The 24,947-nt window shown below is 42.8% G+C and overlaps 1 protein-coding gene across 1 annotated transcript in view; it reads left to right on the forward strand.

Moving 5' to 3' along the window:
- The window catches only part of gabra5 (gamma-aminobutyric acid type A receptor subunit alpha5), a 46,726-nt gene that overhangs the window by 10,936 nt on the left and 10,843 nt on the right, over positions 1–24,947 (forward strand). The window contains exons 5-6 of the mRNA XM_063202069.1: positions 1,323–1,405; positions 23,458–23,601. Coding sequence (XP_063058139.1) covers positions 1,323–1,405; positions 23,458–23,601 — 227 coding nt within the window. The remainder of the gene's footprint in view (positions 1–1,322; positions 1,406–23,457; positions 23,602–24,947) is intronic.

Below are 24,947 nucleotides of genomic sequence, written 5' to 3' on the forward strand. Positions count from 1 at the left end.
ACTAAGCTGCCTAACTTAACAGCTCTGCTATTACTGTAGCCTCACTGATATTGTCTCTACTGTTTTAGTACGAATGAAGGCCAAGCCTGAATTCACTATTTTCAATTCATTATTTTCCCACCATTACTTTGCCTGTTGCCCTTGTCCCTCTTCTCCCTCATTTACAGGGTACAATTGAGGTTGCAATTCTTTACCTGTTAAGTCCTTTACCTCACATATGAATCTCTGGCCCATAATCTGTTAAAGCATTGAGATATATTAGTTGAATGGGACGTGCTATGCAAGCGAGTATGATGATGATGATGATGATGATGACGATGATGATGATTAGTACTAGTGTTATGTTTAGTGTCATGTATTCAATCTAACTGTTATAATGTGCCTGTATAATGTTTGTTTATTTTGGTTGTTGTTATATTATACTAAAGGCTACTTGATGCACTACTTGCACATCACATCAGTAAACACACACCATACAGTATATCAACATCATAAACATACTGTATGTTAGTCCCCACTTAAATGCCAGTAAATGTCATTGCTATGATCTAAGTGGTGTATGTGAAATGTTGTCATTTAAAAGGCTAGTGCCAGGGCAGTAATGTGCAATGACCCGCAAAACAAAACACACCATATCGCCTGCATATGTCTCGTGTATGTGTGTGTAATGTGTTTGTGTTTATATGTGCTGGCATGAGCTGAAGTGCTTTTAAGGTGCATAAATGGCTTGCGTGGGAGTCTCTGTGTGGGCACTTTATGTTTGGATCTACACAGATTTTCTTTGAGCAGGTCTCAGAAGGTGTGGGCGTTTAAATCCATTCCACACTGGGAGGCCTGTTATATTCCCGCACTCCCTCTTTTGCACCACACGGCGGCGCTGTTGTTTCACAAATGGCCGCATTAGTGCTGCTAGACTCGGATGGGTGCCAGCTAGCGTTGTCTCATTTACATGGCTGGATTCCCCTGTTTTCTGGGAAAGGATTAAACCGTAGTTCATATGATGATGATGATGATGATGATGATGATGATGGTTGATGTTGATGATGATGGTGATGGTGTTTGATGGAGTTTTTATTTCCAGTAGGCTATGTGTTCAAATCTGTGCATATAGAGTAAAAATATTGTTACAGGTATACCGGTATTAACACATTGAGAAAGGCACCCAATTATCCATTGAGCCAGACACCCAATTACTTCGGGAACTATGACCAATACCCTGTAATGAATAACTAAGGTGGTTTGAGTAAAGGCATCAGCTAGTGTCATGTAATGTAATGCAATGTAATGAGTGAGGTCATATATGTTGATGTTGTGTTTCTCAGGTTGACCATATCAGCAGAATGCCCCATGCAGTTGGAGGACTTCCCTATGGATGCACACGCCTGCCCTCTCAAGTTTGGAAGCTGTGAGTTTTGCATCCATGTTTTCACGCACGCACGCACGCACGCACGCACACATGCACGCACGCACGCATACATGCAAGCATGCACGCACGCACGCACGCACGCATGCACGCACACACACACGCACGCACGCACGCACGCACGCAGGCACGCACACACACACACATACAGTACATTTACAAGATCATAAGTAGTTAACCACAGGCATATGTTTTAGCAATTCTTGATCGATAAAATAATGTAACTGCCTCGAAGTCTCCAACAACTGGGACAGAAATCATGTGTCATTGTGGCCCAAGACATTCTCTTTATGTCAAGAAATACATAAACACGCCAAAGAGAGCTCATTGACAGGGTCGTGTTGGAGGATATGCTATGCTCTTTTACATAGACCTGTACACATCCAGTCATTGCTCTGAGTCACATCTACAGTACTTATGTAGCCATTTTGCTTCGACTACGTTAGCGCATTGACACATGGGACAGTATTTTCAGCAGTGTAACCTAGCAACAACACTGTCATGAAGGTAGATGTTCATTGTTTGACCTGAAAGATTTTTAAGAGCTCTCCTGATAAAAAAACGTCTTGCCTCATAGTATAATCTGTTACTAATATGTATATCAATGTGTTTCAATCGTATTGGGTTTTAGATGAGCTGAGAGGTGTTGAAGTGTTGCACTGTGTTCTGTCTGATTATATATTCGAGCCAGCCACATGTTCTGCACAGACTTTGTTTTTCGGACAAACGTGTTTGCACTTATTAGACCATCACTCAAAGTGACAGAGAGACTGACGGAGCAGCAGATATGGAGGATGTGGAATACATGCTGAGAGGAAGTCGGAGACCTTCATTTGCCATTATTATCTTGATCTAAAATAACAGCACACCAACATAAAACTTGCTAAATATCACACCACACCATACACTTTTCATCTCACAGCAAAACAAAGTGCTGCAGTAACTGTGTTTCACATTTGTTACTGTATCAACCTTACAGTTTACCTTGTTGATTTTTTAAAAATATACATATTTTTAGGGGCTTTTATACCTTTATTTTAAGGATAGTGTGAGATGGTGACAGGAAGTGAGTGGGAGAGAGCGATGGGGGAGGATCAGGAAATGACCCGGGCCGGAATCGAACCCGGCTCCCCGGTGTAACAATGCAGTGCCCTACTGCTTGAGCCATGGCAGGGCCAATTTTTTTTAAATTGAACTCTAGACTATTGCAGCAGTTTTTCATGCAGCCTAACTAACAACACAGTAACAGTTTATCACACAAGACATTTGTTATTCAGGGTGGGCGCTGGGTGGGGAGTTAGTAGGTATCAGACTTGCGATTATTAGGATTGGCAAGGCTAAATGAAATATGATCAAAAAATAAGTAGCTTATACAACTTGTGTAATGCAACTTTAGAAATTAAGTTCAAAGTGAAAACGATCTGTATCATTTTTAGGGGGAAAAGTCAAGATGAGAGGTATTCTTTGTCAAGGTGACTGCCTTAACCCCACACAGCATTATGAATTAGCTGCTACCAGAATGGCAATGACCAAGTCGTAATGTATTACTAAAAGCCCTGTGCACTGTCATAGTAGTGTAGTACTATAGTAGTTAACTTTCAATGACTATTACAGCGTGCCACTGGAGATACTGTGTGCATTTAAGACTGCTGTATAAAGTGCTGGGGGAATCCCAAAACAATCCCAATCCCAATCCCAAAATCCAACCACTAGTGAAGCACAGTCACCTAGTACACTACGCTGTGGCTCCAGCACAAGGCTCTCTGCCTGGCGTAGATTGGGATTAAGATGAGCACCTGCAAGCCGAGTTAGAGCAGCGGGGAGCATAGAGGGTTAGACAGGGACGGGATTAAGAGAAGAGGCGTCTGCCCTGGCCTCCTTAACCACACGTGTCCGTGAAGAAATGAGAGAGAGACAGAAAGAAAGACCGAGATGACAAGAAAGAGAGATAGCCAGGTGTTCCTTGGAGATCCAAAGGTTCTATTCCTGGTAATGACATTTTTGACTTGCCAGTCATTGGTCATGGCATGGCATGTCTGGTCAGAAGATTACAGTAAGGGCATTACACTGTGGGCATCCCTTGTTTTTGGGGTGGAGTGGGGGGTGCGGGGTGTTTCCTGTGGGGTTTCCTGGCGGGTGGTGCCACAGACTCAGACACAGTAAAGCTGCCTGGTACTACAGTAGCCAGGTTAGGTGTCTCCTGTGGTCATGTCTGTTCAGAGATCACTGTAACTCAGATAGAGAGGACTTTCTTGCGTATTCTCTTTCCGAAAAAGTTGCACCATGTCCACGTGGAGTCTACGATTGGCCACCATATCCATTGAGTGCACATACTATTGAAATTTACTGTAACCCAAAAACTGTAGAGGTACCTAGATGGAGGGTACATGGAAAAGAGATCCTCTCTGATTTTTTGTGGTTTGTAGTTTACAACTTCTGTCTTAATTTAACACTTAAAGAGTCGATTTAACATCTTCTAGAGTGTATTTGGTCCCAGAGTACTCTGAGTATGCAGTGAATGAACACTGCATTTTTTTTAATGTGTCGACAGTGCCAAAATCTGGGATTTGCTTGGCCCTAGTTTTGACTTGCTGCTCGTTATAACCATGTCTGTTAGGAAGATTATCGTAAGGGTTTTAGGAGTCCCTGTGGGGATATCCCTCAGTGGTGTCCCGTGTTTGCCAACAGTGCTTTCCAAATAACGAAAGTCATTCAAAACGTCATGCAGTACAGTGTATCAAGGACTCAGTGGTTTCCATTTCAGATTTAGACTTCATCCTGAGGATATAGGACAGTACAGAGCTCTAGTTGCCCTGCCCTTTCACCTGGTCATCTCTCTTGAGTGCAGTAGAGCGGGAGAGAGAGTGTCCTCATCTGTGTCAGGAGTGACTCAGGACAAGAGATGTAGCTAAATCTATCGCCTTGGCTCAGCTTATTACAATCCTTGTCCAATCCAAGGCTCAGGAGGAGAGTAACTGTAAACATTTCAGTAAGAGCAACATGCTGTACGTAGTATTGTGAGCTCTTTTATTGGTCTGGTATGTTGACACATAATGTGACTTTTTTGTCAGTGAATTATTATATGCTGCACATCGTAGAGTTCTTAGGCTCAACCACGTTGCCATGCATGCCTCGTTGAATGTTACTCCTTACGAAATTCACTGTCTTGAGTTAGTACCTTTGTTAAAATGTCAAGAATCAAATACATAAACATGTACAGGTACTTGCTGGAAGTGTATGCCTGGTATCTGTAGATATAGGAATATGTAGTGTTATGATAGATTGGTACAGATTATTTCAGTTTAAACATACACCAACTTATTTTCCTATCCACAAAGTTTTCAGGAAGTTAAAAGAATTGTTCTGTAAGTGGCCCAGGACGTCATTAGTTTGTTCTGATAATTTGTTTTACCAGAGAACCCATTAGATTAGAGCAGGGGTCAGGAACCTTTTTGTTGGAGAGAGCCATAAACACCAAATTTTTAAAAAGAAATTTACATGAGAGCCATTTCCTTTTAAAAAACACTGAATACAATCAAAAGCATGTATTTCAATTAAGCCCAACAATTTTAGAGTGTACTGTCAAGTTATTGCTTTTATTGATCACAGGTAATAGGGTTGCCAACTGTCAACTTCATTATGACGAGGGTTTGGGAGAATTTTGTATTCCTTAGATGTAATTTCCTGCATTTTAACACTTTTTAACCTCCCTTGTCCCGTTTAACTCAATATGGAACCCATACTTTTATTTATAAATACAGGATGATTCCATATTTCAAGGGATGGTTGGTAACCCTAGATAAGTGAGAGCCATATACAGTTCCCAAAAGAGCCATATGTGGCTCTAGAGCCATAGGTTCCTGACCCCTGGTTTAGATGAAGTCAATAATTACCCTGACAGCTTTGCTAGTGAGGGTGGCAAAATGCCATTTTCCCACCTCAAAATCCTGTTTCTGTAGCTGAAGAACCTTAGTGCTCCAAAACTCATCCTCTAGATTATCTCAACATTCAATAGCATTGGTGTAAAATTCACACATGGGAGTGAGAAACCATTGCGAGCCTTGTTGATTCATCCAAGACCACAGCCATTGTTTCCTTCTAACCGATGCTCCAGTAAGCCTTTTCTTTGCATGATAAAAAAAAAAAATTCTCTGAGATTTCATCCGAAGAAACAAAGACTCGAGTTTTGAATTGGATTATCGGCTCACGCACAATGCCTGTACACACTTGAGGGGGCTGACATTGTTTGCCAGGCCATTCAAAGAGGCGCGCAATCCATTTCACAGTCGTTTTCTCATGCAAGCCACGTCAGCCATAGAGAAAGGAGGGGAATGTGATTAATCTTTTGTTGCCAAAGATGGGAGCCTTCTTGGGGAAAGAAAAAGCAAACTAATTTGATCATTAGTGTCAAACACATAAAAACTTGCGAGACAAAGATCTGAGTCTTTGTCATTGGCCGATATAGCTTTTGCAATTATAGTCGGTGTCATGCACATGGGAAGATGGTGGAGCCATGTTTGTGAGGAGTTGCGGCTGGATATAGAGTTGATTTTTGCCTGCATAGGTTGTCAAAACACCACATTCACAGCAACTAATATATCACGCTGCATACCGCTCTCTCCCTCACACTATATCACACTGCATACGTCTCTCTCCCTCACACTATATCACACTGCATTCCTCTCTCTCCCTCACAATGCCTGTCATATTTTCACTCATGCTCCCTTTTCTTTGTCAAAAGCTGTAAGGGGAGAACCAGCTATGTATATAACATACAATAATACTGTATATAACACACCTCTAACTAGAACAAAAAATATGTCAGGGAAGGGAGAAGGGCTTAGGGGGTGATGGCACAAATGCCCCGTATGTAGTCAACCATGAGGGCACAAGACACATGGACTTCACTCATACTCATACATACAGTGACACAGACCTTCATGCCACCCGCCAAGGACGAATCATTATCACTTAGGATTCAGACAGAGAGGGAGAGAGGAGACTGTGATGCACACAATTTGTGCAAGTGTCCAAAGATATACCTCCTAGGTCTCCATTTTCAGGACTGAAAGAGATTTTACGATGAAAGGTAAAAAGTTACAATGAAAAGTCCAATTGCAGAAAACTTATCATTACTTACCACTACCTGGATGACAATTTGCACATAACTTACCTTTACAACCATAGCTTTACTCTCCATGTTTTGGAGTTATTTTTCAGCCATTCTTTCTTTCCATTTTCCCACTTCTTACTTTCTACAGCTCTGTATGTGCCCTTTTTTCCCAAAATGTGTGTGTGTGTGTGTGTGTGTGTGTGTGTGTGTGTGTGTGTGTGTGTGTGTGTGTGTGTGTGTGTGTGTGTGTGTGTGTGTGTGTGTGTGTGTGTGTGTGTGTGTGTGTGTGTGTGTGTGTGTGTATGCGAGCGTGTGTGCATGCTCGCTTGCGCGCGTATGTATGTGTGTGTGTGTGTGTGTGTGTGTGTGTGTGTCAGGGCTTGACACTGACACCAGTCAACCGACCAAATGCTGGTAAAACTTAGTACTAGTAATGCTTTCATTGTCACTAGCCAATTTGGCTGGCAGCTTATTCCTTGGTGTGACATACGCATCATAGCCTATATTCTATTGTTCGCCTGTATCAATTGTTTGCATTTAAGTTCACGAAAAAGCTCAGTAACTCAATTTCTATTTGCTTGATATACCTCCATGTAGAAAGCTATACACTCATCTTGCTTTAGCACCTCATCTTCTGAGGTTAGACGTACACTATCATGATAAAGAAAATAGTGGAATACCTGAATGGCTATTGACTCAGGAAAACCACTAGCCACAGTGGCCGGTGGCTGAAAAAGTTAATGTCAAGCCCTGGTATGTGTGTGTGTGTGTGTGTGTGTGTGTGTGTGTGTGTGTGTGTGTGTGTGTGTGTGTGTGTGTGTGTGTGTGTGTGTGTGTGTGTGTGTGTGTGTGTGTGTGTGCGCGCGCGCACGTACATGTGTACATGCGTACATGCGTGCGTGTGCACACTCACTGCTTCCTGTCTTTGACCTTTCTTCCTCAGTACCTCTCTGCTGTGCTTCCTGCACCAGCACCCCCCCCCCCACACACACACACACACACACCCCGCCATGCACATCATACTCACGCCCACCTCCCACGCCTACACTTTCACCTGTTGACGTCTCTTCAAAGGAAATGTTACTGGTGTTAATTCTTCACTTAGTGTGTCAATTTAACACTTGCTAGAGTATGTTTGGTCCCAGGGTGCTCTCTAAGTGTTGAATTGGCACTGCATTGTTTTGTACTGTGTTGGCACTCATTATGCCACATTTGCACAGTCGGAGCTTGGCTACTTTCTGTGGCTGTTTGTTGCACCCACTGCTGGCCCCTACTGCCTCCCAAACTCCCAACTGTTTCTGTCTACCCATGCCGTCCTCCAGCAAAATAATAGTTGAAAAATACAAATATCTGCCTCATGCTGTTATCAGCATTTAGCACCAGAAATAAAAGCCTTTTCACACATTCTTGTTTTCATGGCAGTTTGGGTCACTCGCAGCGAGGAATCATAGATGTCAGAGTGTTTTATAACCATAATGATGAAATCGTATTTTTTTTATTTTTAGGGCTGACTGCTGAAGCTTGCAAACTTGTGTTTCTTACAAATACGCACAGTATGTCAAAGTTTCTCTGCTCTGAACGAGTGCCCAAGTTCATAGTCAGTGTGTCAGGTTTTGTATTTTGCTTGTGCAGATGCCAGTATTTGTCTGTCTTTGGCTCTTTCTATTCTTTGGCTCGCTCTGCCTCTTCCTCTTCCTCTTCCTCTTCCTCTTCCTCTTCCTCTGCCCATGTCTGTGTCTCTCTCTCTCTCTCTCTCTCTCTCTCTCTCTCTCTCTCTCTCTCTCTCTCTCTTGGTGTGTGTGTGTGTGTGTGTGTGTGTGTGTGTGTGTGTGTGTGTGTGTGTGTGTGTGTGTGTGTGTGTGTGTGTGTGTGTGTGTGTGTGTGTGTGTGTGTGTGTGTGTGTGTGTGTGCGTGCGTGTTGTCTTTATGTGGGTGGATGTGTGTCTTGATGTGTTTTTGTGTATCTACTGTATGTCTGTGGTGAATTTGATAGATGCCGTCCCTAACTATATCCGTTCTGTACATTGTTTCAGAACAATGAAGGCTGATTAGAAAATACTGTTGATTTTGGCTCATTATAATTCCATGTAGACTACACAGCATCCCAAAAAACGGCTTGCAATTACTTCTCCCGGCCATAACAAATCACAGTGTAGCCTACTGATTAAGGCTAATGATTACATATTGTTCCAGTGTTGCTTTCTCTTAAAATATGCCCACTAAAATATTCCTAAAAAACCTCCTGTGAAGTGTAGTCAAATATTAAGTATTGTGGCTACATTATTTTCAACCATTGCGCAAGCGATGCTGCCCTAGAATGTGTCCAGAAGTGTTATTTAATGGTGAATGAAGAGAAGACACCGGAGCAGCTCAGATGGGATGCTTTTTCTTTTTAATTCAAGTGCACAACATGTTAGGGACTAACGTTTCGATGGCAAGCCATCTTCATCAGAGTCCATGAGTACTGAAGAGAGAGGAACCTAGTTATCTGGTAACCCCTGATTTGACAGGTGCAGGCCTATGCGGTGTGGCAATAGGCGATTGGTCCTTCTCATCGGTTGCTCATTGAGTCCACACCCAGGAAACAACTATTTACAAGGAAAACACCATTACACAAGTGAAAGTGCATATAAATAAAGAATATAAAATACAACAAAATATATGTACATAGGAATGCCATTTTGGAAGGCTAGGTGGATACTTATTAGTCATAGAAGCCTGTGTAAAAAGGGCCTATACATGATCCCAACATCATAGTATGATAAACTTCCTCAGACTTTTACAAAAAAGCAGGATAGACTCAGCTCCTCATTGAGGCCAGAGGGTTCAAGCGAATTTAGTGTAAAAATCCAAAACGCCTCTCTGCGTAAAAGTTTCTTAATGACGTCACCGCCTCTAGGTGGAGAAACCACCCGTTCAATGCCCCAGAACTTGAGCGAGGCCGGTGATCCATGCTTGGCTTCCATATAATGTCTTGCCATAGCATATGTGGTGTTATTAGTGCGTATAGCAGTTTTATGCTCAGCTATCCTCAGTTTCAATTGACGTTTTAGTTTGGCCTACGTAAACGAGACCACATGGGCATTTCAGTAGGTAAAACTACGTGTGTGTGCTATTACAATTAATAAAAGATGAAATTGCATAGCGTTTTCCCTGTGCGGGGATGCGAGAAGAATTTGGAGTTAGTGGAGTTGGAACACTGAACGCAGTTACCGCATTTGTAAAAGCTGTAGGTCGACTGGGAAGCCAGGTCGTCGGAGATGGTGTAGGCATGTTCATGTCAGAATGAACAAGACGGTCACGGATAGTGCGGGCGCGCCTAAAAGTGAAAGTCGGGGGTTCAGAGCAGAAATCAGTTAGTGCAGGATCACTTTTTAACACATGCCAATGTTTACGAATTATGTTTTTAATCCTCCCAGCTGCTGGGGAAATACCCCGTAGAAAATCCAATGTTAAACTGGGGCGCTTTTTAGCAGATTTACGCAGCAAATTAGACCGCTCTGTCTGCAATGCCCTTTCATAGGCCCGGTCAATATCAAGCTGTGAATAGCCACGTTGTAGAAAGCGCTCTGACAGTTCTACCGCTTTATCTTTGAAGTCCACGGTAGAACTACAGTTTCTTCGTAGGCGCAAAAACTGGCCTGTGGGGATGTTGCGTATTAAGTGGGTAGGATGGTTACTGTGCGCATGCAGAAGTGTGTTACGACTCAGCGGTTTGCGATAAATAGTAGTTTGTAAAAAACTATTCATCTTTTGTTATCGTCAAATCCAGAAAGTGAATCCGCTGGAGGTCCGACTCCATAGTGAACGACAAAAAACTAGTGGTAGAGTTGGCATAGGCCACAAACGCATCTAGTTGTACAGGTGTACCTTTCCAAATCAATACAATATCGTCTATGTACCTATAGTACAGGGCTATGTTTGAAAAAAATGGATTTTGGGCAGAGTGGCAATTTTAAGGGTAAATTACTAAAAATAATAATTAGCAATTTTAAACAGCTTGCACGACTACGCCACTGGGGGAATTTCGCCACCCAGAGTAGGACACTTTGACTTGAACCAGTAACAAGAACAAGGCAACACAGGTTCGTAAAGGACCACATAGACAGGGTTCAAAGCACTTATTTTCTTTTATTGGCTTACAACAACTTCTCTTTAAAAGACATAAACATTTAAAATAATATAAAGACTGGGCACCCACACCTAGCCTTCCAAAATGGCATTCCTAGTATGTACATATATTTTGTTGTATTTTATATTCTTTATTTATATGCACTTTCACTTGTGTAATGGTGTTTTCCTTGTAAATAGTTGTTTCCTGGGTGTGGACTCAATGAGCAACCGATGAGAAGGACCAATCGCCTATTGCCACACCGCATAGGCCTGCACCTGTCAAATCAGGGGTTACCAGATAACTAGGTTCCTCTCTCTTCAGTACTCATGGACTCTGATGAAGATGGCTTGCCATCGAAACGTTAGTCCCTAACATGTTGTGCACTTGAATTAAAAAGAAAAAGCATCCCATCTGAGCTGCTCCGGTGTCTTCTCTTCATTCAAGATTACCTGCCTCCCTCCCGTTGATGCACCAGATGTAAAAACAGAAGCGCGTGGAACCCCCTTTTTTGTTATTTAATGATGTTGCACTTGGGTTTTGTTGCGCCGATGCCAGAGGCATCGTTCAACTGTGGCTTGCTTCCGAGATTGTTTGTAGTCTCCCTGTCAACAAGCGCTACGTACAGTAGGTTTTAAACGCTTTACAGCGTGGGTCTTTATTAAATGGGTCACGTCTTACAGTTAGCCTGCGCGCATATCCAGCAATCATGTCCATGAACACAAATGGCCTTAGGGTCAGGCTTAGGCTTTTTTTTATCATGTCATACCAGATTTCCCTCAAAGATTATATGGGCTTTAGATTACGATGATGCAACGCCAATGAAACTGCGCCGAGTCTCACGTTCGTGGCCAGATTTGCAGCCCTCAAGGAAGGCTAGATGGGCCGAATAAGCTGAGGATATCTTCACTCAGGGATTGTGCAATCACTGCAATTCAGTGCGATATTTGTCCTACTTTCTTAAAAATCTTGCTTCATCTTCTGGCTGTTTTGGAGTGTTTTTTGAATTATGATTGTGCTTGTGTGTTTGCCTATTTTTTGTATGGATTTCCCGCTGTCTGTTTGGGCAATAATATTGCATCATATTACGGTCTTGTCTTGTTTAGTCATTTTTTGTATTTAGATCCCTTTTCCTGGATCATAAAATGCCTGAAAATGGGTGACGTAAAAACAAACTGAGAGTTGCATGTATCCCAGCCCCAGCATTCAGCAAGCTGGCTGTGCAGCAACAGCCCGAGTAGTAGCAACAAGAGTGTAGAAACCAAACCACTGAGAACAGCAGTCAGAGGAGAGGGAGCCTGTGCCAGCCTTGTCATTTACGTAGAGTGGAAGAGATGTCAGGAAAAGTGTGTTCTCGGCAAAAAAAATTGCAAGACAGACAGAGAGGAATGTCCTAGAGTAGACTGATGAAATTGTCACCTTGATGGATTTATCCGATCATCCCGGGCTGTTGTGAAATCAACAAAATAAACCTCTGCCCTCCTTACCCTGAGAGATTTTTGCAGAAATGGAGCATTAAAATAAAGCATGTCAACACCAAAGCCACAGCATGTCGTTGCAACCATGGAAACAGAAGAGAGCCTCTGGCAAAACCATCAAAATTGAGATAGCAGAGACACTTTCTAAGTGGCTGATGTGCTACACCTTGAAGCCAGAAGCCAACTTTATCTGTCTCCTCATGAAATAAATGATGCAATATTACCTTTCTAATCTGCTCACTTTCACCAGCGCCTCCACAGCAATATGTTTTACATCATTTCACATTAGTGACTTGTCACAAATCGTGTACTTCTCACACATTATTTTGCATGCTATATATTATCACTACCTATGCCGTTCTGTGCTATCAGATGGTGTACTCTTGTAGCCTACAGGTGTATTCTTGTACGGACTGCCTTGAATTCGGGTACACTGAAAGTACAGCATATCCTGGCTCTGTTTACCACTGGACTTACACTATTTACGAGGAACAGTCAGTGTGAATCAATCTGTAAAGCTGTGTCACTGAGTGCAGTCTCTAGACTGAAAATAAGACAGACTTTTTACAAAACAGCAGCTGACATGAACTACATGTACGTAAATAGCACATAAATACACATAATACACAGCCCTCTGTGAGTGGAACTGGAGTTGTACTTGTCACTGACAAGACTTTGCTACCATATAGACCTACTATGCTATTACGACATTTCGCCATTTGGGAAACTCCAACTCCCATTGTCATTGTGACACAGCACTCCACAGCACACAAGTGATCAATGCACACTGCACACAACAAAATTGCATTCATTCCTCACCCGTGCAAGGGGTCAGCCCTAAATGGCGCCCCAAGTGAGCAGTGCGGCGGGACGGTACCATGCTCAGGGTACCTCAGTCATAGAGGAGGATGGGGGAGAGCACTGGTTAATTACTCCCCCCACCAACCTGGCGGTCGGCAGTTGAACCGGCAACCTTTGAGCAACAAGTCTGACACCCTAACCACTTACCCAATTTACATTACACAGACCCTTTAATTACAGCCTATATGACAACCTATACGGCCTATTGCCATTCTGGTAACAGCAGATTTATAGCAGTGGTCCTGTCTTAACAGTTTAACCGAAAGCTTTCTATGCCCTGTTCAATTTGTGATAAGTGTTTAGTTAGCTAGCTACCACTTCAGTATATGCTTAATCATTTTTGCATCATATTTTCTCATGTTCACTTTCATACCAACAACGTTCTTTGACCTAGATCAATGGGACTGCGGATTGTGTCTCAACAAACTCTCTCCCTGATCTCATTGTCACCACCACTCCTGACTGAGATCATACAGGGGCTAACTTGAGCATCCGCCCACCCGTGGGATAAGGACCTGCCTGGCTTATCTGCTGTAAACCTTTCTGTACATTAGAGGCATGATCCTCCCACTGACGTCTCATACTCATAAGTGTCTTTCTCATTGCCTATGTGTGAAACAGGTAAAACTGGCATGCTATGATATGACATGACGTGTGAATACGAATATGAATACCAAGACAAATACTTTATCGTCCACAATGTGGAAATTTGTCCTCAGTTTCACCACAGACATTTAAACAATTAAACATTAATCTCACAGTAAAATAGGCCTCACATTTAAAAATCTATATGTTAAGATAAAAATACTTTTGCACTCAAAGTGGTGATTAAAAGAATACAGTAGCTGAGAAGCAATAAATTTGATGAATATAATAAAAAATAAGTAATTAGACCAATAACAAGCCACGATATGACATATTGCATATAAAAAGAAAATAAAGTTCTCAACAGATGTCAAGGCACGATGTCATTAGAACACTGACGAAAAAAATGGGACCAGTAGAATTGACAAATGTGATAACTGCTGGGCCAATTTACTTTTTGAAGAATGCAGTAAGCTTTACTAAGCTATCTTCAGTATGTAGCCTAAAAGACATACATTAACCTACTTAAGATCATACTTCATCAAGAAACACTTGCCACTTGTAAAATGTTCACATTACAGGCACCTATAGGGGCCTACGTACAGTGCACGACAGGTCAACCACTCACAGTTACTTCTCTCCAGGTAAACTCTCACTCTCAGTCTCACGCCTGCCCTGCCTGGTGGACTGTTGACTTGGTCTCTCCCAAGAAGAGAAATGTCCACTCTGGCTTCCCTGCGGTAATGATGGGAAGATGTGCTTAAGGTGAAGCGGGCCTGACCTTGTCTGTCGACACCTTGACTTAAATGACATTTTTTAACAGCCTGCAAGCAGACACTGATCTCAATCCAATTAGCCTCTCTCTCTCTCTCTCTCTCTCTCTCTCTCTCTCTCTCTCTCTCTCTCTCTCTCTCTCTCTCTCTCTCTCTCTCTCTCTCTCTCTCTCTCTCTCTCTCTCTCTCTCTCTCTCTCTCTCTCTCTCTCTCACACACACTCTGTCTCTGTCTCTGTGTCTCTCTCTCTCTCTCTCTCTCTCTCTCTCTCTTTCTCTCTCTCTCTCTCTCACACACACACACACACACACACACACACACACACACACACACACACACACACACACACACACACACACACACACACACACACACACACACTCTCTCTCTGTTACTCTGTCTATCTGTCTGTCTCTGTCTCTGTCTCTGTCTCTGTCTCTCTCTCTCTCTCTCTCTCTCTCTCTCTCTCTCTCTCTCTCTCTCTCTCTCTCTCTCTCTCTCTCCATTTAAGTCACCAGGTTATCTGCTGTCTCACTCCTCCTCTTCTCCCTTTATAACGCTTCTTCTCACCCCTTTTGCCACATTTTCATTCTTCCTCTGCTGTCTTCCTTCTCCTCTCTCCCTCTCTCTCTTACTCGGTCTCACCGGTCTTGAGCAATAAATCAAAGCGCTCTCACTTCGCCACCACTACTTGCAAATGAAAAATAGGGGGGTTATTTTTAGGCACCAATGCCGTGCACCACTCCTGTGTAATTTCTCTGATACGAGGTGATTGAGGGGCCTCTCTCCGGCAGCATGCTGGCACAACCACAGCAGAGAGAGAGGGAGAGAGAAGGGAGGGTAGTGCATATTTAGAGAGCCTGTGCTAGAGTAGAAGATCTTAAAGGGTGAAAAGAAACCGTGCACACTCATTGAAACAACGATTCGGCCTGCATGACTTTGTTGAAACAATATTTCGACCTGAACGGTCTAATAAATAAATTAGCATCGGCATCGGAGTGTCTGGTTTGTTTTCACCCTTAAGCATCCGTACCTCATCCTTACGCTTAAGAATCTGTTCCGCAAATGGGTGCCTTTTGTGCATTGCTTTTCTATTCAAAAACATCACCAAGGCAGTTGAGAGCAGAGCAACACGCTGCATCTCTTCAACAGCTTAAGGGGCTGGTTAGACAGACCTCTAAGACCTCTTCTCTCAGAGAGCCGACTATTTCGTTTCGAGTTTTTATCTCTTCAATTGCCCCTGAAGCGGGTGGCTGCCCATGCTTATCGCACCACTGGGGTTTTCAGTTGGAGACAGGATTTTGGGCTCCCCATTTGCAAAGTATGTTTTGAATAACAAACACGCTGAACAGTAGGGAGACAAAGAGCATAGCTAAGGCACAAGGCAGCTGAAGAGATAGCTTCCCCCGTAAATATCTAGAGACTGTTAGAAATCAGCTGAATGTACTGACTAGTCCACAGACTATTCCAACATGCAGTATGTGAATAGTGTTCAAATACAGTAGTCATGTCATTCAAATGTAAAGCTATTTAAGTTAGTTAATATAAATGTATATAGAAGGTGGAAGAATCAGATGGAAAAACAGCAACAGGAGACCATAGAGTAGTGCAATGTCAATGAAAGCCACATAGTTCAGTACTACTTGAAACATGGTCATGAAGTAATGAAACATTAACCATGTTACTTCATAATACATCTTTTATAACTGTCACAAAGTGCATATACAACGTTTATAAAGTTCATTTATGTTTTGAGATATGACTCAACAGTCATAACAAACCATTCACGAATGTGGAAGACAGAATGTATTATGAAGCCACAAGTATAGTAAAGTGTTATCAAAAAATACATAACAAGACGTATGTAGGCCTAGTAAGTAACTAAGTAAACAGTATATTAAGAAACAGATTTATTTGACAATACACAACGAGGCCATGGCAATCAGATCAGGCTGCAGTTGACTTTTGAGAAAGGAGAGAGAGATTGAAATGCCTAGAGAACATGCTCTTTGCTCTGCTTCTGTACTCTCTGTCTCTCCTTTCCACTACGGACATGTTCAATGAGGAACATAAAAAGGGAAAATTACAAGGGTCACAAAGATCAGTGGAGAGAACAACTCCTCTTTGCTTCTTATCTGAGGCAACCTTGAAGATGTATCCTCCTAGTACAGCTGTCCCATACCGTAATTCACTGGCAAGAGCTCAGTGAAGGGAACAGAGTAGCCATATACAGGAAGAAAAACAAAGTTTTTGCTATAGATTATAATTATTTTTTATGAATTGCAATCACCATATGCACTACTATGCTATGGGCTCCTGTTGCTTGTGTGGCTGTCATCAGTTTACTGGGCCAGCAATGTGTAGGCTATAGTAAAGTGTTACCAAAATAATTGAGATGGAATAAGAATAACTAAAAAACGCTTTGTAAATCGTGAGCTAATTATGAACAAAACTTAAACAAATATCTGTAAAAGAGTACGAAATACTATGTTAACAAAGCAGCACAGGCCGCAGCCGCAGCAGTCATGGAAGCTTGTCCTCCAAAGACGAGCAAAAGCCATGAAACCACTTGATATATAGGTGTCCAACAGGCAAACTCATATCAAACATATTCACTAGAATCTGATTCCCAATACACTGCGGAGCCGTAGGCTAGTTACCTCCGCCAAGGAGGTAATGTTCTCGGTCCCGTTGGTTTGTCTGTTTGTCTGTTTGTCAGCAGCATAACTCAAAAACTAATGACCGGATACGGACGAAACAATGGACGAAATTCTTCACCATTGCTGGCCTATATATCTAGACGCCCCTAGTGACCAGAAATTGAATTGCGGGGGAAAAGACTTAGGGAAAGACTTAGAGTGGTCAAGCAGGTTCCTTGGCGGAGGTCTGCGCTCTCTGAGTGCTTCTAGTTCTTACTCATTTACAAACATTTGTTCATTAATAAATGCTATTAGAGTGAGTTAATTACACTTTTTATGGGCCCTTATTCTAAAGTGTTGCCAACAAATTAGTGAGCTTGAGCAAGTAAGTAAGTAAACAGTTCAACTGAAGTGCCATCACTATATGCACTACTATTCCATGGTCTCCAGTGACTGGTCATCAATTCACTGGGCGCCCTTTCAACATGAGCTGAGGCTTAAAACAGAGGATTCGATTCTGCCACTCTAGCAAACCAAACTGCCATTAAATGTCCAGATGATGTGACTAATCCCTTGATGATTTTCAAAACCCGTGTGGCGTTTAGTAGCCGTCCATAGCTTTAGCTCAGCCGCTGCGCTTTACATTTATACTCTCCTGTAAATGTCACCACCGGTGTGTTTTTCGGGATAACAGACAGACAGAGAGGATGAAAGGGAAACACATGCCGCTCCTACTGCACAGTACCATGGTTACACTAGCACAACTCATAATGTCCAGTGAGCTGCTGCACTCTCTCTCGGTAACACAGTGCCAGGCATAATCTTGGAAGGAAGTAGTCTGTGCACAAGTACAAATGGATGCTGGATTTATGCACCAAAGTATCAGTAAACACCACAGCCTTGTAGATGAATAGTTTCTAACTATGCCATGGTCAAATTCTCGTAACGCCGCCAACACTCGCTCTCTGCCAACTGTTTACAAAATGTGTGCTTGCTTGCGTGTGTGGGTACGTGTGTGCGTGCATGTGTGTGTATGCGTTACATTGAGTGGTGTGGATAAAGAGGTGCTAAGTGTACTCTGTGTGTGTGTGTGTGTGTGTGTGTGTGTGTGTGTGTGTGTGTGTGTGTGTGTGTGTGTGTGTGTGTGTGTGTGTGTGTGTGTGTGTGTGTGTGTGTGTGTGTGTGTGTGTGTGTGCGTGTGTGTGTGTGTGTGTGTATGTGTGTGTGTGTGTGTGTACATGTTGAGTGGTGTGGATGTGTGGGAGGTGCTAGTGGGACTAATCCAACTGTCTGGATGGCTGCAGTCAGTCTTAATTGCGCTGGAGACGTCCATCCAACATATGAGTGGCGGGATTAAAGAATGGCCCCTAGATTGGATGGCGTGATGTAGTGGATGGAAGTGATGGGGGGAATAAGTGAGAGAGAGAGAGAGAGAGAGACAGAGAGAGAGAGAGAGAGGGAGAGAGGGAGAGAGAGAGAGAGAGAGAGACAGAAAGACAGAGAGAGAGAGAGAGAGAGATGTTGTGGATGGAAGTGATGGGGGGAATAAGTGAGGGAGAGAGAGAGAGAGACAGAGAGAGAGAGAGATGTTGTGGATAGAAGTGATGGGGGGAATAAGTGAGGGAGAGAGAGAGAGAGAGAGAGAGAGAGAGAGAGAGAGAGAGAGAGAGAGAGAGAGAGAGAGAGAGAGAGAGAGAGAGAGAGAGAGAGAGAGAGAGAGAGAGAGATGTAGCTGCTGGAGCGAGAGGCGGTAGGTTTAGCCACAGAGCATAGCAACAGGCCCTATGCACTCATACCGTATGTTGCAATGTGTAGTCAGATAGTATATCTGTAGGCCTACTACAATGCAATGATAATTTTGTACGTTTCATTGCTGCACACATATAGTGCATGTGTACACGACATATAGTACATAGAGTACATCAAGTGCCCAACAAAGGCAAAGTGCAGTAATTACATACTGTATTTTGTTAACATTGAGGTATCTGAGATGTATATGACCACAAAGATCTAATGCTGAACTGACCTGTATGATGTGAAAACAAATATCTCTATGGGTCAATACAGATTCTAAAGATAGAAAGAGAGAGAGAACGAGGTTAGACTGGAAATGATCTTCAATACATCTCCTTTATCTTGTGACAAAGCCTCATGGTCCAACTGTGTCCCGTTTTAGAGATATTGCTATGTCAACTTTTCAGTAAGTGTGATATCCAACCTATAATGCCATGGCTTTGAAGGCATTTGTTCAGTTTCAATTTTGCCTTAGTTACTGCACTTTGCCTTTGTACTGTAGTGCACATGCTAGGACATGTAGCTTTGCATTAAAATTTTAAGCATAACATAAATCGTTACTCGTTTAAGATTAGCGATAGTACAGTATACGCTATGTACTGTACGTGGTAAGTCCATAATATATTGCATAATGTTACGTTTTGTTGCATTGAAATACAAAATCGAGTATTAGAGTAAGTTGTTCATCTCTTTGACTAACTTGGCTCGGTGGTTGGCCATGTGGAAATTGCTGTGGGTTGGAGAGGAGATGAAGGGCATTAAATCATCCTGGAAAAAGACATAGCTCTCAGAGGGCATTAGACCTCAATGTCACTGGTCATCATTTTGAACATTTGAGACTCAAAGTGGACGAATGAGCACTTGGTTTTAGCCGGCTGGCATGGTTTTAGCTGTCTGGCTAGCATTCTGATCATCAACTTTGCTTAATATGCAGTACAGCCAGGGTTGCCAGATGAGGCTGAAACAATTCTCAAAAAATGCTCAAAACCCACCTGGAAGCACTAAATCCTTCCCAATTCTAATGATTTCTGGGCGTTTTTTTCTGCTAAATGCCATTTTTATCCACAGACGGACATCCTAAGCAGCCCAATTGGGTGAGAAACCGCCCAACCTGGCAACACAGTGTAAACTGTAAACCAAGTTGTGTTGTGTGGCATAAACCAGGTCCACAGACCTACTGTACAATTGGTGCAAAGCCTCCAAAAAGCAAACTGTTCTCTGACCAACGGACAGGCCGACGTATCGACCGACTGCCATACCTTCACGTGACTGAGAGCATAGTATTCTGAAACCATAGTATTCTGCCAATGCACCAGAGTGGGAGACTGCCAGAGCGAAAGCTGTCTTTCTTCACCTTTCATCCTGAAAGGGTTATGTAATGCAGGCTGGGCACCATCCAATCAGCTAAAACTGATTGCTGCCAATGGCCAACCTTGCAGCTTTGGCCCCTGTTGTTGTACCGGGCCGCCTGTGCTTCAAATGCAGTTCTCCCTGCCTTCCACGCCACACACCCCCAGCACCTCCACTGTGCCTACAATTGCAATCAACCACTTTCCCTAAAAAAATGGAACCTGACCTGTTTTTTCCCAGTTATTCATAATTAAAGCCAGACTGAGTGGTATGTCAAACGTACATATTGTGCTGATTGCAATTTTGACTTGATTGTAAGCACAGACGTAAAGACTGGGTGGACAGCTCAGTGTCACAGAATAGTGCGGCCCCCAATCAAATCAAACATGTTTGATTTAATCAAAATGGAATATTAGCCATGATTTCAGATGGAATAATTTCCCCTAACAGACTGTTGTTGCAAGTCTGCATCCTGACTGCTGCTAACTGCCTCTGATAACTGTGATTCCCAAAACTCTTAAGAAGTATGTTAGCCTAAGTAGTACTTAAGTATGAGGGGCCTCCAAGGCAATATATCAGAAATAGGTCTCACATAATCACTAAAAGTTTATACATGCATTATTTTACCTCGCGCATGCACTGGGCTCAACCATTTTATTTGCATGTGAGAGAAAAAATATTGTATGTACTAGGCTTATAAAAGGATTGTATGCATACCCAGCTGAAAAAGTGGTTCAATTTAGTACAATAAAAGCATGACTGAAGTGTACTTAGCATGTTAAAAGTGCACTTGTGCATTTTGTGCTAAGAAAAAGTATGTTTACAATATGCTTATTTAAAGTGTACTTAAAATTAGATGTAATTAAGTTGCTCTCAAAGAAAGTACACTTAGCGAACCATACTTCAAGTGCACTTTGAAGATGTTTGGCTAAAGTGTATTTAGAGGAATATACTAATAGTGTTCTAATAGTGAACTTACTAAAAGTGTATTTTTTAATAACATATTGCAATTGTACTTTTTTAAAGTGCAATATGATTACACTTCACCCAAATGTCTTCGAAGTGTGATTTTCTATAGTGCGCTTTAAAGTAAATCGCTTTAACATATTGCAAGTACACTTTTTCTAAGTGCACCATGATTGTACTTCACCCAAATATATTCAAAGTGTGCTTACACAAAGTTCATTTACCCATCATGCACCATTATGCATGTACCATCATGCAATGCACTTCTTGGAGCTAAATTTCTCAAACAGAAAGCCATTTACCTCTAAGGAATATCTTTGGTTTGCATGAAATATACTCATTGTTATATTCTGCGTTTATTGTAGGAGTTTTAAAATTTTAAAGTGGTACACAAAAAATGGCCATGTTCCCACCGTCATTATGATGGTCACGTATATGTTCTGGTATATATAGGCTCACTCTTCCCATAGTAACATGGTGAGTTTTAAAATTTTAAAGTGGTACACAAAAAATGGCCATGTTCCCACCGTCATTATGATGGTCACGTATATGTTCTGGTATATATAGGCTCACTCTTCCCATAGTAACATGGTGAGAGGTAAGTTGGAACTAGTTGTTCTAACAAATAATCACCGGTCACCATTAGTGATCAATTCAAATGATCAACTGCAGGAAGGTGGAACAAGAAAGAAATAAAGTGAAGTGTATCTGAAATCTCTGTAATAATGCAATGATTGTAAATGTCAGTCGTGCTAGGCATGCATACTGTATCACTACTGTGACATGTGGCTGTGTGTAATGTACAAGTTCTGAGGACCAGCATGGATTGTAGTATTACATTTATATTATTCGTTGTACTTGGGAGTGTACTGTAAATATACTTCAAGCATATGTTATATATTTACAATACTTAATATGATATACTTTTGACAGACTTAAAATGTTCCAATGTAGTCCAAAGAAACATGAAGTTAATATACTTTTATTGTACTTCTAGTAACAATAAAATGTTATAGAAGTGTACTCAAGCACACTATTAATGCCATACGAATGCATGAAAAGCGTGTTTGGAGCATACTTTCAAAAGTATGCTTGTAGTGCACTTAAAGTTGTCCAAAAGTGGTGCCAATTTAGCATCCTCAGTGTGCTGCAAGTGTGCTGAAGTACTGCTTTAGTAGTGCTTCAGCGCACTAATAGTGCAATGAAGCGCACTTTAAATCGCCGAAAATAGTACACTTTGTACTAAGTACGGTCAAAAAAAGTACACTTTAAGTATATGGGTTTTTCACCTGGGTACACTTTTAGTGATGTGGTATACTGCCAAGGAGCCCCCTCATACTTAAATACTGCTTAGGCTTAAATACTACTTAAGGGTTTTTGGGAAACACAACCTCAGACCACTTGTTACTGGTTGAAAGTTCCATTGTAGTCACAGTTGACACATCACAACGTCTGCTGACAGATTTGTACATTGACGCTTACTGTAGTACGTACATGTACAGTACATGTGCCACACCTTTGTTTTCCAAATATAATATGCAGCTCTTGGGTGGGGTTGGCATACAAGTGGTACAGTTGACTAGCCAGGCCGCGCCCTCCTAGTGACGCAACACCTTCGGCTTTTGGAGCTCCGGAGAACTGGGAAACTCCACCCACTTTGTTGGGAAGCAATCAACTTTGGGAAGCTCCAACGGCCCTGGGTAGAGGTGTGTTTAAAGGAGTGATGTGGTTTAAAGCAGAGACGTTCTATTGGGCCTAAGAAAATGTTTGGTGTAAACTTTGGCACAGCCTTCTCTGGCCTCGACCAGAGGCAAACCAAGGAAGGTGGGTCAACCATGCCATTTGAGAAACGTTAATTGTTATGCTGTAGGTCAGGCCATGTTCAAAGAGATTTGAAAGTTGATGATAATCAGGCTTGACTACAGTTGACTACAGCATGTGCACACCCTATACATATCTCTGGTATACAGGAACATACCCTATTTTTTGCTGTCCCTTCCCCTAATCCACCACTGTCTGTCTACTGTCCTATATGACAAAAAGGCTTAAAAAGAAAGGTAGTCTTTTGTCAATGACAATAAATCTCTCCAAGATCTCAAGAAATCTCTTTTGAAAAATGACACTAAGCGTAAACAACATGCCAAATGCATGTTAATCTGGTGATTATTTTGTTCTATATTTGTTCTATGATTTTTGGCCCCAACCCATGCATCACTGATCTGCTTGGCTTCGATATGGTCTGTGGTTGTGACCCTCTGCCCTTCTGTTCCTATGCCCCTTTGCCAATCCCATTCTACTCCATTCCCTTATTTCCCCTTTCCACACCCTCCCCTCTCTTGCCCTCCCCTCTCCTCCCCTCTGCAGACGCCTACCCCATGTCGGAGGTGGTGTATGTGTGGACGAGTGGGGCGGCCAAATCGGTGGTGGTGGCGGAGGATGGCTCGCGGCTCAACCAGTACCATCTGACCGGACAGACTGCCGGCTCCGAGGAGATCTCCACCAGCCGAGGTAAAGGACAGGAGGACAGGCACACACACATACACACACACACACACACATGCAAGCGCACACACACACATGCAAGTGCACACACACACACCTGCACGCGCGCACGCACACACACACACACACACACACACACACGCACACACAGACAGACACAGACACGCAAGCACACACACACACACACACAGACATGAGTGAAGCCCAAGACAAATGTCCCCCTGCGGATAATAAAGTACACTCTGACTCTGACTGATATAAGCGCACACACACACACATACACACACGCACACATGCACGCACACATACACACACAAACACACACTAGAGACACACAGAAACATTCAAACACACATACACACTCATGCAAAGATAGACACACACACAGTGAGAGAGACAGAGAGAGAGAGAGAGAGAGAGAGAGAGAGAGAGAGAGAGAGAGAGAGAGAGAGAGAGAGAGAGAGAGAGAGAGAGAGAGAGAGAGAGAGAGACACACACACACACACACATACAAACACACACACACACACACACACACACACACACACACACACACACACACATACAAACACACACACACACACACACACACACACACACACACACACACACACACACACACAGAGAAATGGGCAGAAGGTAGACAGACGGAGCGGGCACAAACACAAACACACACAGAGGAAAGAGAAAAGGCAGTGCACAGCTGCACTGTGCCAAGGAGGGCAGGGCAGGGCAGGGACTATATCCCTCTATTGGTAACCCTCCCTACGCTGCTCCGACAGCGCTGCGCTTCACCCGCAAGCCAAGTCAGCATTAACAGCAATATGCTGCCCCTCACCTCTCACACCCAACTACCAGGCAAAACTGCCCTGCTGCAAGCACCAGGATGAAGGAGGGCCAAGGCCAAAGCCACACACAGCATTACCAGAGATTCTTTAATAGAGATATGCCAACATAATAGGTTTCACCTAACGCGACCAGGTTCCGGTCTGCCTAAAGGGGCGTGTCATAATGCTCCTACAATGAATAGAACAGTCCTTAGGTCTGCCTAGGTCTGCCTAAGGGGGGCATAATCGAACCAGGAAACAATGGGCCAATGGAACCTCTCTCTCTCTACTCTCTCTGGCATTACACAGGCACATGCATAGTGTGGCTATTTTTTAGCGAAAGTGAAAGCCCAGCTGGGAAACTCCAACTCCCATTGTCATTGTGACACAGCACTCCACAGCACACAAGGGCACACTGCACATTACAAAATTGCATTTATGCCTCACCCGTGCAAGGGGGCAGCATCTAATGGCTCCCGAAAGGGATCAGTGTGGCGGGACGGTACCTTGCTCAGGTCACTTCAG

The sequence above is a fragment of the Engraulis encrasicolus genome, chromosome 6 (assembly GCF_034702125.1).
Source record: "Engraulis encrasicolus isolate BLACKSEA-1 chromosome 6, IST_EnEncr_1.0, whole genome shotgun sequence".
Lineage (NCBI taxonomy): Eukaryota > Metazoa > Chordata > Actinopteri > Clupeiformes > Engraulidae > Engraulis > Engraulis encrasicolus.